The sequence below is a fragment of the Neopelma chrysocephalum genome, unplaced genomic scaffold (genome assembly GCF_003984885.1).
Source record: "Neopelma chrysocephalum unplaced genomic scaffold, ASM398488v2 Primary Assembly neopelma1_63, whole genome shotgun sequence".
In the NCBI taxonomy this organism is placed as follows: domain Eukaryota; kingdom Metazoa; phylum Chordata; class Aves; order Passeriformes; family Pipridae; genus Neopelma; species Neopelma chrysocephalum.
The window spans coordinates 12197151-12211051 of NW_020897720.1; the positions used below are offsets into that span (position 1 = coordinate 12197151).

Below are 13901 nucleotides of genomic sequence, written 5' to 3' on the forward strand. Positions count from 1 at the left end.
ACTTATCAAAACCCTCAAAAGGCTGCAGTTGTGGCAACACACACCATGGCACTGCCAAACCTCCTCTCACATCAGAAAGTGCATAAGTTTTCCTCTAGAAATGCTGCTGAGCAGCCTCTGTGCGTGAAGGGCCGGGACCCGGGGCTGTCCCAGCTTTGGGACCTGGGGCTGCTGGGCTGGGATCACCCAGCTGGACACACTTTTGGCCCCAGCTCCCGTTCCCAACTCTCTGGCTGCGGGGCTGGAGCCCCACCGCTGGCACTGGCAGACCCACTGGCAGGAGCAGAAGGGGTTGGGCCCACCTAAGACATGAAACTCTTCTCTCTGTCTGACACACAGATAAAGTGACTCTCAACAAGAAAGAAGCTACCGGTAAATATTGAGGAAAAATCATGGAAGCAGGAAGGACCGTGGCCCCTCAGCGCCCACGCCTTGTGCTTCCCAGTCCCACTGTGTCCATCCACAGGAGACCCCATCCCCTGGCACGGTGCCCGCTGAGCCCTGCGGAGCCCAGGACGCTCCTACCCCGGCGTGAGGGCCCCAAAGCATCCCCCTGGGGTGCCGTGGCCGCCCCTTATCTCTTGTGGCCCCTGTTCCTCTGCCTGATGTGGTTGGGGGCGGCGGCGCCGTCGCGGCGGGTGCAGAAGTGCTTGGCCACCAGCGTCCGGCACTGCTCGCAGCGCACGGTGCAGCACCAGTGGAACTTGCAGTTGCAGCTGGACACCACCTCCGTCCTCCGCTCCTCCACCCGCAGCCCGCACTCGGTGCAGAGCCGCCGGCAGCTCCTCTTCTCCCACTGGGAGAGGTTCTTGCCGGTCTGCAGGCACTCGCGGCCCTCGGTGCCGTGGTGGCCCAGGCTGGCGTTCCTCGTGCAGTAGTCGGGGGAGTCCTCCAGGAAGACGAGCTCCGTGGCGTGGACGTGGTGGAAGGCCTGTGCCGTGGCGCCGCGGCTGTCGGCGCTGTTGCCGGCCCTCACCCGCCGCTTGTCCATCTCCAGCTTGTGGGCCTGGTCGTACTTTATCTTCAGGTAGTTCCCGATCTCGCGGAACTCGGCGAGCTGGAGCCAGCAGGTCTGGATGCTGCAGCTGCCCGACACCCCGTGGCACTTGCAGGCTCGTTTCATCGTGTCTTTCACCGCCTCGGTGGGAGAGGGGGAGAAATTAGGAGCAGCAGAGCATCATCGTTTAAACCTCAAAATCAGGCGCTTATAATTTGGGGACAACGGGTCAAAAGTGGCTCGTGCTCGGCATGACTTCATATCCTTCCAAGACATGAGCTGATGTTCTTATTTCAGCTTCTGCAAAGCATCTGTGCCAGAGATAACAAGTGGGCACAAGCTAATGTCCCCAGCCCTTGTGGGAGAATCCAGGCGAGGAAAAAAGTGCCTTTGTCAGGTCATGCCCTTCTCATGCTGCTCACCCGGCTCATCACAGCATCAACCCACCATCCCTCTCAGAGGTTTCATTCAAAATGTGTGAAACTGCTTTGGAATAATCATACCCAACCTCTCTGCATCTCCTCCAGGCCAAGCACTTCACAGATATTATCTGCCTATCTCCCTCTGGTATTTATAAGGTCCCAATCACTGGTATCTATGTGAGATTAAGCCTGGACACACCCTATGAGATAGGTATGTTAAGTGTTGCTGTCCTTGTTTTTGCAGACAAGAAGGTTTGGCAAGATGCTGAGAGCTTCCACAGCCCAGGCAGGAACGGGGCAGTCTGGCAGACAGCTTGTGAGCGGGGCCAGCTCACACCTGGCTTCCCGGCCAAAGAGCTTGGAAATGCATATTGGAAGAAAGTCAGGAAGGTGGGTCTGGCTTTGTTTTGCAGACCAGACAAGCCTAGGTGAGTACAAACCCCACGCATTTCTGATTAAGTGGTGTGTGCCAGCAGTTAACTGCATTGCACTGCTGCAGGAGCTGGAAGTGGGAACAACTCTGACGGTGGTTCCCTGTGTTCAGGTTTAACACCAGATTCTGGCTATGGTTTTTTCCCCCCATCCAAACACTGCAGGGCTTAGATTGTCACAGGGGACTGGAAACAGGAACCTGAGCAGCCTACCAGTTGCTCAGATTTTGTTTTCATTATAGACATTATTATTATTTAGCAGTATTATTATGAGTCTGACTTACAAATCTCCCGACTTCGTTGTTGTGCAGGTTGATCAGCGCGCGGGTGTCGTGTCCTGTTTCCAAGGCATCCACAAAGAGCTTGGAAACCTTCTCCCCAAACTCCACGTTGTCGCTGCATCCTCCCCAGACCCAGCCTCGGCCACCTGCAAGGCAAGACACAGGCTGAGCACAGAACTGCCAAATTCTGCCCTGAAACCCGTGTGGGGGTGGAGGGAGGGTGTCAGTCCGTCTGGGACAGCAGCTCACCCACACGGCCGTTCCTGGAGTCGTCACAGCCGCAGCTCTCAAAGTCCCCCAGGCTGCAGTTCCTGGTGAGGGTGTACATGACACCAGCTGAGCTGATGGCGTGTACAAAGGATGTTTCCCGGGTCGCTGGGGGAGAGGGGAAAAAAAGCTGTCACATGCAAGCACAGACATCAGCCCTGGATTGTCAGGGATGAAGATCTCCTGTGCTGCAAAGGGGCAAGGAGAAAATACCCCCCTCCAAGTTTGTGCAAAAGGTAAAGTGCTACAGAAATTAAATGCTGATAACTGGATCTTTTCAGGCTTCAGCATTGCAGGTTACATTAATTTGGCAGAATATTATGCAGGTGTCCATGCAGAGGATGGAACTCCTTGGCAAGGGTAGGATCTTAAGGCAGTGCTCTGGCCAAGGTGAGTTATTGCTCCCTTCACCTGGCACTCGGTTCATCTCTGTCCTTCCCTGCCTGGGGGTATGTTGTGCTTTGATCTTGCCTCCTGGGGAAAATCATCATGGATCTTTGGAACCTGTGCTAGCAGCTGTCTGCTCCCACACTCCTGATCTAGTTCATTTTGGCTTTCTGAACAGATCCAAATACAGATGTTGCTCTGGGGACGAAGAGATTCCTGCCTGTTGAAGTAGATAATATTTAAAAATATCTACAACTTTCTTATGAAAACAGTTTCTTAGTGCACATCTCTGGCTTCTCCCTTCATCTCTCCTGTGCTTCTCCCCACTGGAAGCTCAGATGTCTCTGACACTGCACTCCCCGGGATGCTGTACTCCTCAAAGTGACAGAAGCAAACCCATGGAGCAGCATTGCAGGGAGGACTGAGCTCCAGCCTAGCATGGATAGGGATCCAGAGAGAGCCTGGGATCCCTAGGAAAATTTTAGTGCTAATTAATACATACAGGGGAAAAACAACTGTGATTTTTGGGATGGCAAAGCCCTTCTCCATCAGTCAATTTAACTGGCAGAGCCAGCTCTCCCCAGAGCACATCCCAGCTGGGGCAGGGGTGCTGTGGGGCAGGTGGAGGTGCACTCACCGCTGCGGAGCCGGTTGTGTGTGGAGAGCTGCAGGGCGCTCTCGGGGCAGTTCCAGCGCTCCCACCCGAACTGGAACTTGCACTCCTCCATCCCACTGTGTGCCCCGGCTGCCACGCTGCTGGAGTACGTCAGGTAAGCCTGGCACGGGAAACACCAGGGTTAAAATCCACCACGTTTTACCATTTATCAGTGAAAACAGACATAAACAGGTTGCAGGTCCTTTTCCCTCTTATGCTTGTCAGGACTTGGAGCCGATATGCCCTGGGAAGGCTGGTTCCTTGGAAAAGCACTATTTCCCATTTGCAAAACAAAATCACTCCACTTAAATTCCTGACAGTCCATGCGTTAATTACCTTAGGTCCTGTCATCAGGAAGTTATTCACAGACCTGAAACAAAGAAAAGAAAATGAATCACACGGCTTACCACAGGCTGAGGAGCATCCCTAAAAAAATGCCCATTCCACTGAGTTGGACCCTACCATGCTGCTGTGTGGAGAACTGCACTGTAGAACCCCGTGAGGGAGAGGATGAGAAAGGTCCTTCTCTTCATGGCTGTCACAAGGAGCAGGGTTGGATCCCTTTGGCTGATCCGTAGCTCTCCGCACCGCAGGTCTCCGAGCGAGCAGGGCCGCCTCCCTCTGCTCCTTCCCAAGGTGAGCTATGGGGATGGAGGAAAGCTGCAGGAACCTCCAACCCTGATATTTATAAGGTGAAGTTGTGAATAGTCAAAACCCCCCATTCATTTGCTACCCAATGACTTAATGTGGTAAAAAAGCTCCCGCTCCAATGGGTGACAAGGAACCGCCTAAGGTTGCACTTCAAAAGGCGGCGCGGTGTCCCTGGGAGCGGGATGGTCTGAGGGAGAGCAAACTTCCCTAACAATGGGACACTTTTAACTCTCTTCCCTGCCACCAGCCATCCCTTTCTGCTCGCCCCAAGTCCTCTTGCCTTCTCCTTTTCATCCTCTGCTGGCAGCAGAGGCTCTGTCCCCGTGTCCCTCCGAAATAACAAGCTGATGCATTTCTATAGTTTCCCTGCTATCTGCCTGCTCCCTCCTACAAGAACTCCCCGAGGAGTTTTAACAACCCTTCTGTAAAGATCTATAGGGGATAGACCTCCCAGGTCTCCTTGGCTCGCAGAGATGCGTTTAGCGGCAGGTTTTTTTCCCTTCTTGCCTCTTTATGATGAAAGTTCCTGCATTTCCATCCCGATAACAGCGAGCGCGGCTCGGGAGCGCTCGGAGATCTCTCTAATTTACGCGGCTGCAGCTTTGGGAACACTGTGTGAATCATTTTTGTGGTTTTCTCCCTGCTCCAACGCTGTAATTAGGGGAACAGTTTTCTGGGGTTGGCAATTTCCTTACGGTAAAAGCTGCTGCAGCAAAGGCACGGCCGCTGCTGCCGCTCCACAGGCAGGAGCTGCCCGTAGCCTCAGCAGAGTGAGGGGCCTCTGTCACTGCTGAGCCATCAGCTGTGCTCGGGAAAGGAAAATCCTCAGCAGAGGAAACCCAAAAAAGCCTTTTAATAACTCTGGCCAGTGTCATTAAAGGCTGTGACGTGCTGTGATGCTGCACATGGAGAAACGGGAGATGGTGCTCATGGAAACTGCCGAGTCTGTTTTCCTGGGGGTGGATGGTCCCACTGGGGGCTGGCTCACCCTGGGCAGGGCTCCTGGCTGCTCCATGGGGCAGTGTGGGTGCCTGGCCCCACAGCAGTGCTGTGCTGTGCCAGCAGTGCCAACAGCCCCCCGGCTCTGCCTGGCACTGCCCCATGGCACAGAGGCACAGCCTCTGCCCAGCCATGGCCCTGTGGCAGGGCAGAGGTGCTGCCTTCCTCCTCCTCCTCCTCTCAGCCCCCTGCCTGACCTCTGGGCACACCCATCTCCCTGTGTTAATCACTGATGGTGCAGGGGGACTGGTGAAGGGGCTGCAAAAGTGAGGTTCAAGGGAATGGGACTGCACTGCATGTGGCACCTGTGGGGCTGCCCCACTAGCAGAAGGGGCCACACAGGGATGAGCCCCATCCTCACAGGCAGCTGAGCAGCAGCAGCCAGTGGCATTATGGCCGGGCAGGAGGCTGCACCTCAAACACATTCGTGAAGTACTTTGCTGTCTTGCCATGAAATGCAGCAGAGCAGAGCCAGCAACCTGCTCTGGGGTTTGACACCTCGCAGTGCTGGTGTCTGAAGTGCAGGTCTATGGGCTCAGGTGCCTCTGCTGGGACCTGTCACTCCTCTCCCTCCTGCCCCGAGCAGGCAGACCAGCTCCTCACTGCTCCTGGCTGCAGAAAGCACAGGGACTCTCCCTGTCCTGCTGCCCATCCTCGAGCCAGGGGAGAGCCCTCTCCCTCCAGACCCTGCAGCAGGGAAACCTGGAGTCAGCTGGGCAAAGCCACAAACAACCCGTTTGCAACCAGAGGATTAAAATTGCAGATTGGTTGAAAAGCAGGGATGCAAAATACCTTCCAAGTGAGCACAAAGCTGGTGCAGTCCTGCCAGCATGGAAACCCCTCTGTGAGTCAGCATTTTAATCATTACCATCCCAAACAGATCCTACTTGTTAGAGCTGTCAAAGGACAATTACTGGGAATGAAGTGTTTCCCATGTATCGGGGAAGCTCATTGATTAAACCCCATGCATAGGGCTTGGAAATCTGCTGTGCATTTTCTGTATGCACACAGGTAATTTTGGGGTTTGTGCCTGGCTGTCCCTGAGGGCACATCGATTTTTTTTTTTCTTGTGTGAGAGAGCCTGTGCAGCTAAGAAAACGTTGGCGTGTCTGCCCTGTCAGTTCACACACAATATTCCTATCACATGCCAGAGGAATAACAGCGTCCCTGGGCGTGAGCAGCCGCTGGCAGGACCGCACAGCTCTTGGGCTGTTAAAAATGTCCTTTCCAATTAAAGTCACAGGGATCTCAAAAGTCACTCACTCATAACGTTGTCACTTGCACTGGTTGTCAGCAAACAAAGCAGCGTGCTGGGACGAGCCCTCCCGCCCCGCTCCAGGTTTTTTCCATGCTCACAGCTCAGCCCTGGCGAGCGGGAGGCAGCACTTCTGTGGGTCATCCAGCAAGGACTGCAGTCATCCCAGTGGGATTGCTGCTGGACTTTCCCACCTTAGGCAAAAGCAGACTTTGGTTTTGCTGTGTTACTGAATTTTGCACTTACAGAGTGGTTTGTGCAGCGTCTTTGCTGTACAGGAGATTAAACATACACACCTCTATTTGCAGTTGGGTAAACTGAGGCACAGAGGTGGGTGGTCTTTTTGACCTCAGCGGCAGAGCTGTTCAGGAGCTGATTTTGATGCTTTGCTCTGTAAGTCAGCAGCCAGGTTCTGGGGGGCTGCAGGGCTGGATGCTCCCCCATCACCCATGGGAACAGCCCCCTGGTCACACCCTGGGTCACCTGAGCCACAGGTCCCATCTGAGAGATGATGCTGAGGGTAGTTTTGATCCTGAAAGTAGTGTTGATGCTGAAAGTAGTTTTAGTGCTGAGAATGGTTTCTCTTTGGTTTCCCCGCTGCCCGGAAACTTGCTTTTGGTTTGGTTTTGGATGGGGAAAAAAAAACCTGAAAGGAAAATTCTGTTGAATTCACCTGGTTGTGCAGAAAATGCACTGTCAGTCTTTCTGGGCAGCCTTGGACCTCACAGTGAGCTGTCAGCATGCAGGCACCACCAGAGCCTGTGTTGGACCCACATGCTGCTGAGGGACAGGCTGTTTGGAAAAGCAGTGTTCTGAATGTCAGCTGGAGCCCCTTGGCTTTACTGACAAAATCCTGATGCTTTGTTTCTTGTTTTCTTGCTATGTGATCAAACAGCCAGTGCTTTTCATGGGATGATCAAAATCTTAAAGCATTTTGGTATCTGTCCTGAGTAAAGAAACAGCTGCAGTATATACAGCCCCACACACCCACAGAACCCTCTTCACATCACAGTGTGGGTTTTAAGGGAAGGCAGACATGAGGTAAATCAGTTTATCAGGGTGGCAGGTCCCACAGGGGTGGGGTCTTGGCTTGCCAGGGCAGCGATCCCCGTGGCTGTGGACAGCGGGAACACAAAGCACAGGCCACTTGCTAAATTGCCCTGGGCAGGTGACACATTCAGAGCCCTGGCGTCAAATCCTGCATTGCTGCCCTCCTTACAATAGAAACCCACCTGGGTAATTAGAAAGCCACCCCCTGGCTGGCGAGGTGGAGGATGTTTTATGGGGCTCTCCCACCTCGGTCTCCCCGGGAAGCCCCTGAGCCCCCGGGGGTGATGCTGTGCCCTGGGTCTGTGCACAGCAAGGGGGATGTGTCCCTGTGCTGCCCAGGGCTGCACCACGGAGCACAGCAGCCGTGGGGCAGCCCTCCTGCACACCCAGCTCTTCCAGGAATTGTTATTTTTACCCTTCTCAATGTTCCTGTATCGGGGAAAATCTGTCCCCATTGTTCTGCCTGTGGCACGGTCCCTTGCGGGCTGTGGCAGTTCCCCCTTGGAGCAAGCACTGGCAGGACCCGAGCCCTGGACCTGGCAATGCTGGTGGGAGTTTTGCCTGTATAATGAATATGTTTTAATTAATGGATGGTAATTGGGGATGGAGCGAAACTGGAATCAGGTGTTGTGCCACACCTACCCCACGGGCTTAGTGCTCTTCATGCCTGTGTTGGCACAGTTAGAAGTGGCCTGATATTCACTGAAAACAAGGTTAAACCACCCAACAGAACCAGCTCGGGGTGTGCTTTCCCAGTGACAAAATTACCCCGTGGAGTTCCTGTCTCCCTGCAGCACCTCATCCCCCTCAGCTGTACCAGTGCAGCCAGGTTTTCCATCTTATAATCCTGATTCCCAGCACAGCCCCATGTGCAGTGTGCTGGGGTGAGCAGTGAACTTCACCACAGAGGCCACGAGTGAGCAAGTCCAAGGTAAGAACCTCTGCTACTGAGGGAAACACGTCCCGGAATAGAACACAGGGCCATAGGGATGCCAGAAAGCAGGACCACGGGAGGCTCTAAGGTGCAGTGTTTGGGCTTTACACCCTTTTGTTTCAGGGAGGAAAAAAAATCAAGGTTTGGAACCAAATTCTGATCTTTCCAGCCACAAGCTGGGCAGGGCCATAGATGCTTCCCAGCAAAGGCTGTCGAGGTGCTTTGGGAATGTCCTGATGGGGGTTGTAGAAATGGCCCAGTAGCATTGTGGAGCTCTTGGGAGCTCTCTGGGTGCACAGGATGTTGGGTTTAGGCTAGAAATGAGAAGGTGGAGCAAATGAGGGAGGAAAAAACTCTTTTTTTTTTCATCAACAAGAGAAAGGGCAAGAGCCTCAAGGGCCGGATTTAACTGGCTGTGGGCTCGTGGTGTGTCAGGAGTGAAGCAGGTGGGGAGGATGGGCTGGGAGATGGGTCAGGGCCCCTCCAGCCCAATTGACTGGGGGGCAGTGGCTGGAGGGGAGATGTTCACCTTGTGAGCAGCAGTGCCCTTCCCTCTTGGGAAAGCTCTTGAGAGGATCTGGCTGCCCAGTTGGCCCCGGAGAGGCAGCTCCATGACCTGACCAGCCTCACCTCACCTGCCTCCTTTAGGTGTGTCCCCCAAAACCTACAGGGCTGTTTACACAGCAGCATTATAAAGTAGGGAGAAGTGTTTTGTTTTTCTCACCTTTAAAGGAAGTGCCATGCAAACGGTGTTAGTGCAGCAGAGAAGTGACTGCCTGGGCATCTGCATGCGGGGACCAGATCCCTGTCCTGGCAAAGTGTCACTTCCCAGGTAAAAGCCTGTCCAGGAAGAGATTGGGCACTTGATACAGAGGAAAATTATCACCTCCTTCTTAATTATTCCCAGCCAAACTCAAGTTAAATTAACTGATTACACCTGGCTCCTGTGGTGCTCCCTGTCCTTTCCCAGCATGGGTCCTTGCACTGTCCCTTTGCAGCCGTGGTTCTGTCACCCTTCCTGTCTCCCACCCATTTCGTGTCACAGGGAACAGATCAAGCCCAAATATCTTAATTTCTGAGCTGGATGATACGTGTGTTGCTGCTGGCTGTGTATGGCACACTGAGTGTGGGAGGTTTTGAGGCTCACAGAAGAAAATGGTGATTCGAGCTACGAATACTTTCTTAAAACTCGTCTTTATTTCTTTGGACAGAGGTGATTCTGAGTGCAGAAGGCTGGGGCTTCCTCTGCAGAAATCTGGGCTGTGAGCAACTTTAAAAGTTCTTTGAGTTTTGCTGGGAGAAACAAAGTGAGGGGAAAACTTGCTTCTGGCACCAGCTTTGCCCACGAAGGCAGTGGGGAGCCTGTGCTGCTGGGGGGCTTGTTCCACCCGTGGTGCCACTGAGGCTCCAGCACTTTGCTCTGCTTCCCCCTAAGGAAGCTCCTCTTGCCTTGCCTGTCTTTCACAGGGGTTGAGGTGCACATTTCCATTTCATAATGCAGCTGGGCATCGATGCCATGTTCATATATCGCTTTAATCAGTCTGGCAGTGCCATGCATTTATTCATCTTTCAGGTGGGAGGAGACATCTCAAGTGTTACCTGAGGTCAGAGTGAGGTTACAATTCTTGGCAAGGTCTCTGGCTTTACTAAACCAGTTTTAGGCCTTTACTGTTCAGTGTAAAGTTGGCCTGATGGGACTGTGTAAGGTGGGATCTGGGGCAGGGGTCTGGCTCATCAGCATCCTGCAGCCACAGAGACCCATTAGGACCCTTCATGGGGTGAATTTTCCCCAGTGACACCCTTTATAAACAGATTTTGTTGATCACAGTCCCTTGGTAATTCCCAGATCAGCTCTGAACACTGGAGCTGTGGTGGTTTTGGAGGGAGCTTTGCCCATCCCTGTCGAGGATGAGCAGAACGTTTTACATCCGTTAACTCTGAGCAGATGGAAATGGAGCCAAAGCCACAGTGCCAGGACCGAGCCCAGAGGCACAGCGTGGGGAGCAGAGGGTGCCTGGCGGGGGGATGCCCCGGGTGATGTCCCGGGGCAGTGTCCTGGGAAGTGTCCCCGCAGGCTGGTGACAAGGCTCCCCCCTGTGGGACCTCCCTGCACCGCACACCCATCCCAACCCATCCCAGCCCATCCCAGCCCATCCCGCACACACCCCGTGACAGTGTCAGGCTGGGTGGGTGGACACAGAGGGGTGGGACAGGCTTGCAGAGTCCCCCCATCTGAGCAGCTCAAGTGTCAGCTGGGATAAAAGCTGTCCAGCAATCCCACTGCAGGAACGTGGTGAATTTTCCATGCTCATGGCTCAGCTTGGCTGGCCCAGTTGTCTGAGCATGGCTTTGGGATTTACATACTGTAGCCCATGCAGAATACTGAGTGCTATTTTGGGTCAATCTCTTTTATTTCCACCTTGGCCGTGCAGAACTGAATGCTTCACACATGAAGTTTATAAAAGCAGGTAAGTTAAAGCTTTATAGGTCCTTTGTACAGCTAGAAAATGAACGAAGGCAGGCTCAGCACTGCGAGGAGCCAGTGCTCACACTGAGGCAGCTCCAGTTTGAATTGGTCCTCAATTATCTGCTGGGAGCAGGGAGGCAGATTCCTGCAGCTGATACAGCCATGCTGGTGTCCTGACATTTCCAGTTCCCTGGGTGTTCGTGAAACACATTAAAAGAGAAATAAAATTAAACTGGAGCCCTGGTCACGTGCATTGCACTGGGGATGTTAAAGCAGCATGATAATAAAACGGTGTCAGAGGTGTGTTAAAGCAGAGATGCTGCCACACTGTGCCCCCCAGGGCTGTCTCATGGTGGGGGTTACCCAGGTCCAACTGAAACAGGAGCCTGGACAGGACAGAAATAAAATGGTGCAAGTCAGGAGGAGCAGTGGAGAGGCTGGAGAAATTATAAAGCCATTATGGAGCTATTGCAGCACTCTCAGCTATTGCTACTCCTGCTCCCCGGAGAGAAGGATCCCAGGAGCAAAGCTGCTGCCCTGGGGGCATCCCTGCTGCCTCCATCCCTGCTGCCTCCATCCCTGCTGCCTCCATCCCTGCCGCCTCCATCCCTGCCCTTGGGCTCAGCCCCAAAAGCACACACCTTCAGCCAAGGCACTTCATGCCCAATTTCTTCACTGCTGAGTGAAAGGTGTGGTTTTGGACCTGCACACGTGTTTCTTTAACACTTCGAGGTGGTGACTCCCCCCATTGCCAGCAGGGATGAGGGGACCAGCCGTGGTCAGGTGTGACCTGAGGGAGCTCCCGTGATTTGATAGAAAAATAACTCCCCAGTTCTTTTCTCTGAGGAGGAGAATTATTTCCAGCATCACGAGAAAACAAAACAGACCAAGAGGGATTATTTTCCCCAAACAAGATGCTGTTTGAAAACACCCACTTGGAGTCACACATCATTTTTTTTCCTCCCTGGTTGTTGCAACTTTGCCAAGTCCAAAAATTTTGATACTGAGTTGGCCTTTGAATTCATGAGACCAGCTTAAAATTCCCGAGATTGTTTTTTTATTTTGAAAATTCTCCTTCTTTTGAAAATTCTCCCTAAAAGGCTGTGTCTCTCTGACAAGAGCTAGAAACCCCCTTTTGCTCCCCCCTCCATCTCCTTTTTTACTGATTCTCCGTGGATTGAATGAATTCTGGACCTGGGCCCTGAAGCAAACACGAAGCATGGGGAGATTTGCAGTTGATGGTAGGAGTTGTCAGGAGCTGTTGTCAGCACAGCTTACAAGATGTGCTTGAACCATCCCCAGCAACTGTTCCTTCCCAAGCCAGCTCTCCTGACAAGACAGAAAGCACAGGGAGCCGCCTTTCCTGGCACAGACACCAAAAATGAGAGCTCTCCCTGCTGTCAGTTTGAGCTGGAGAAACGCCCCCACACACGCACCCACCTGCTCCCACACGCCCTGGCTCAGCCCCAGCCATCCCCTGCTGCCTCCCACCCTCCAGGCTGAGCGGGTTTTGCTGTGGGACACACCTCGGTGGCTGGGACAGAGCTCCCAGGGACCCACGGACACGCTGGGCAGGGAGCAGGTGGAGTGGCCGGGGCTGGCTGCTTGTGCCAGGGCTCCTGGAGGACACAGCAGCTCTGTTTGCCCGTGCACGGTGTGGGAGGCTCCCCCAGCTTGGCACCAGAAGGTTAGGGCTGTTGAAAAGGCTATTGTTTTCACCCTGTGTTTTTGGAAAAACAAGGGGTGAGCCAGGCAGAGGCACGAGAGCCGCCCTGGCTTCTTCTGCCTCGAGTTTGTGCTGCCGTGGGCACCTCCCTGGCTGCTCTCCCAGCCCCTGACCTCCTCCTTCCCACGCCCTGCAGTTCAGACCCCCGGTCCCACAGGGCTTGTGCCAGTGTCCTCGTTCCCTCACATCTTTCCCTGATCCTCTGTTAGCAGGAGAGGTCTCTGCTGTGTCAGGAGCAGCACTGATGGCAGAACCAACACACAGAGGTGTTCTCCCCAAGCAAAGGCTTCTCCAGCCTTGGCCTCTCTCTGTTGTGGTGACCAAGCCACTGGCCAAGGCCGATTGCCCTCATTGCTGCAGAGCTGGACCTAAAGACTTGCTGTGACATGGCTCAGCAACCATGGGGCTAATGGCCCAAATAAGAGAGAACACCCAGATATATTTGAAAAAAAACCCCCACATGTGCTTTGAGACTCAGCTGTGGTATCTGAGCTGGAGCTGGGCAGGATCTCCAGGGGCTTTTAGCCGGGCTCCAAGTGAGGTAGAACACACACATGTCCTTTTCCCAGGAGAGCTAGGCTTAGAGCTTCTCCTTCCTGGCTTTCACTGCTATCAAATGCCTGCCTAATGAGATTTATCAAATCAACTAACTTCTGTACAACAATGACAGGAATGCAGATCTCCTCTGCTCAGTCAGGGCTTGCTGTGACTGTGCAGAGCAATTAGAGGTGAGTCACAGGGGCAGGTGGACTTGGCCGGGATCCTGAGAGGGCTGGCCCTGTCCCTGGGATCCAGGGGGCAAGACTGGCTTCATGGTGATGCCAAGAAAGTGGGTGTTTATCTACATATAATGTTTATCTGAATATAATGATTTTTTGGCTATAACTGCATGAGCATGGAAGGCGTTTTTCCCTCGGAGGAGTTGCAAGGTAACACCTCGTTATGTACCCTTACATAACAGCAAGGGGCTGCTGCTAATTGGCAGAAATATTTAAGTTTCCCACCTGCTGCTGGTTCTGTTTGCTGATGACTTTGTCTCCAGCTCAGCTGCCCGTCAGTCCTGAGGCTGGGGAAGGGGTGGCTGCTGCAGAGCCTCGGCGCTGGAGGATGCTCTTCCAGGGGGTGAAGGTCAGGTTAACACCCAGAAGGTGTTTCCTAGGTGTGTGTAAGGTGTTTGGTTTGGTTTGGCTTGGCTTGTAGCTCCCTTCTAATGGCAGGAACAAATATTTCCTTAGTGTAATGACTGGAAGGATGAAAATTCACTGTCTCAGCCTGAAGAGATGAGCAGTTTCCTGGTCTGTGTCCTCAGCTTGCCCTGCAGATAAGGGCTGTAATGCTCTTTGATTTAGATAACAGGGAGCCAAACCCATCCCTGCTCT

At 53.4% G+C, this 13901-nt stretch overlaps 1 protein-coding gene across 1 annotated transcript; it reads right to left on the bottom strand.

Moving 5' to 3' along the window:
* Positions 1-556: 556 nt before the first annotated feature.
* On the bottom strand, positions 557-4050 carry WNT8A (Wnt family member 8A). Its single transcript, XM_027682756.1, has 6 exons — positions 3903-4050; positions 3777-3810; positions 3423-3561; positions 2381-2506; positions 2135-2277; positions 557-1138 (listed from the first exon to the last, which is right to left on the bottom strand). The coding sequence occupies exons 1-6, from the start codon at positions 3971-3973 to the stop codon at positions 575-577; spliced, it is 1077 nt and encodes a 358-aa protein (XP_027538557.1). The 5' UTR covers positions 3974-4050; the 3' UTR covers positions 557-574.
* Positions 4051-13901: the final 9851 nt, after the last annotated feature.

What these genes read in the sequence shown, in the direction of transcription:
- WNT8A (XM_027682756.1), bottom strand. Translation starts at nt 3,973, where the DNA reads ATGAAGAGAAGGACCTTTCTCATCCTCTCCCTCACGGGGTTCTACAGT. An exon ending in GTTCTCCACACAGCAGCATG is followed by an intron (nt 3,811 to 3,902) that starts GTAGGGTCCAAC and finishes TCTTTGTTTCAG; the next exon opens with GTCTGTGAATAACTTCCTGA. An exon ending in ACAACGAAGTCGGGAGATTT is followed by an intron (nt 1,139 to 2,134) that starts GTAAGTCAGACT and finishes TCTCCCACCGAG; the next exon opens with GCGGTGAAAGACACGATGAA.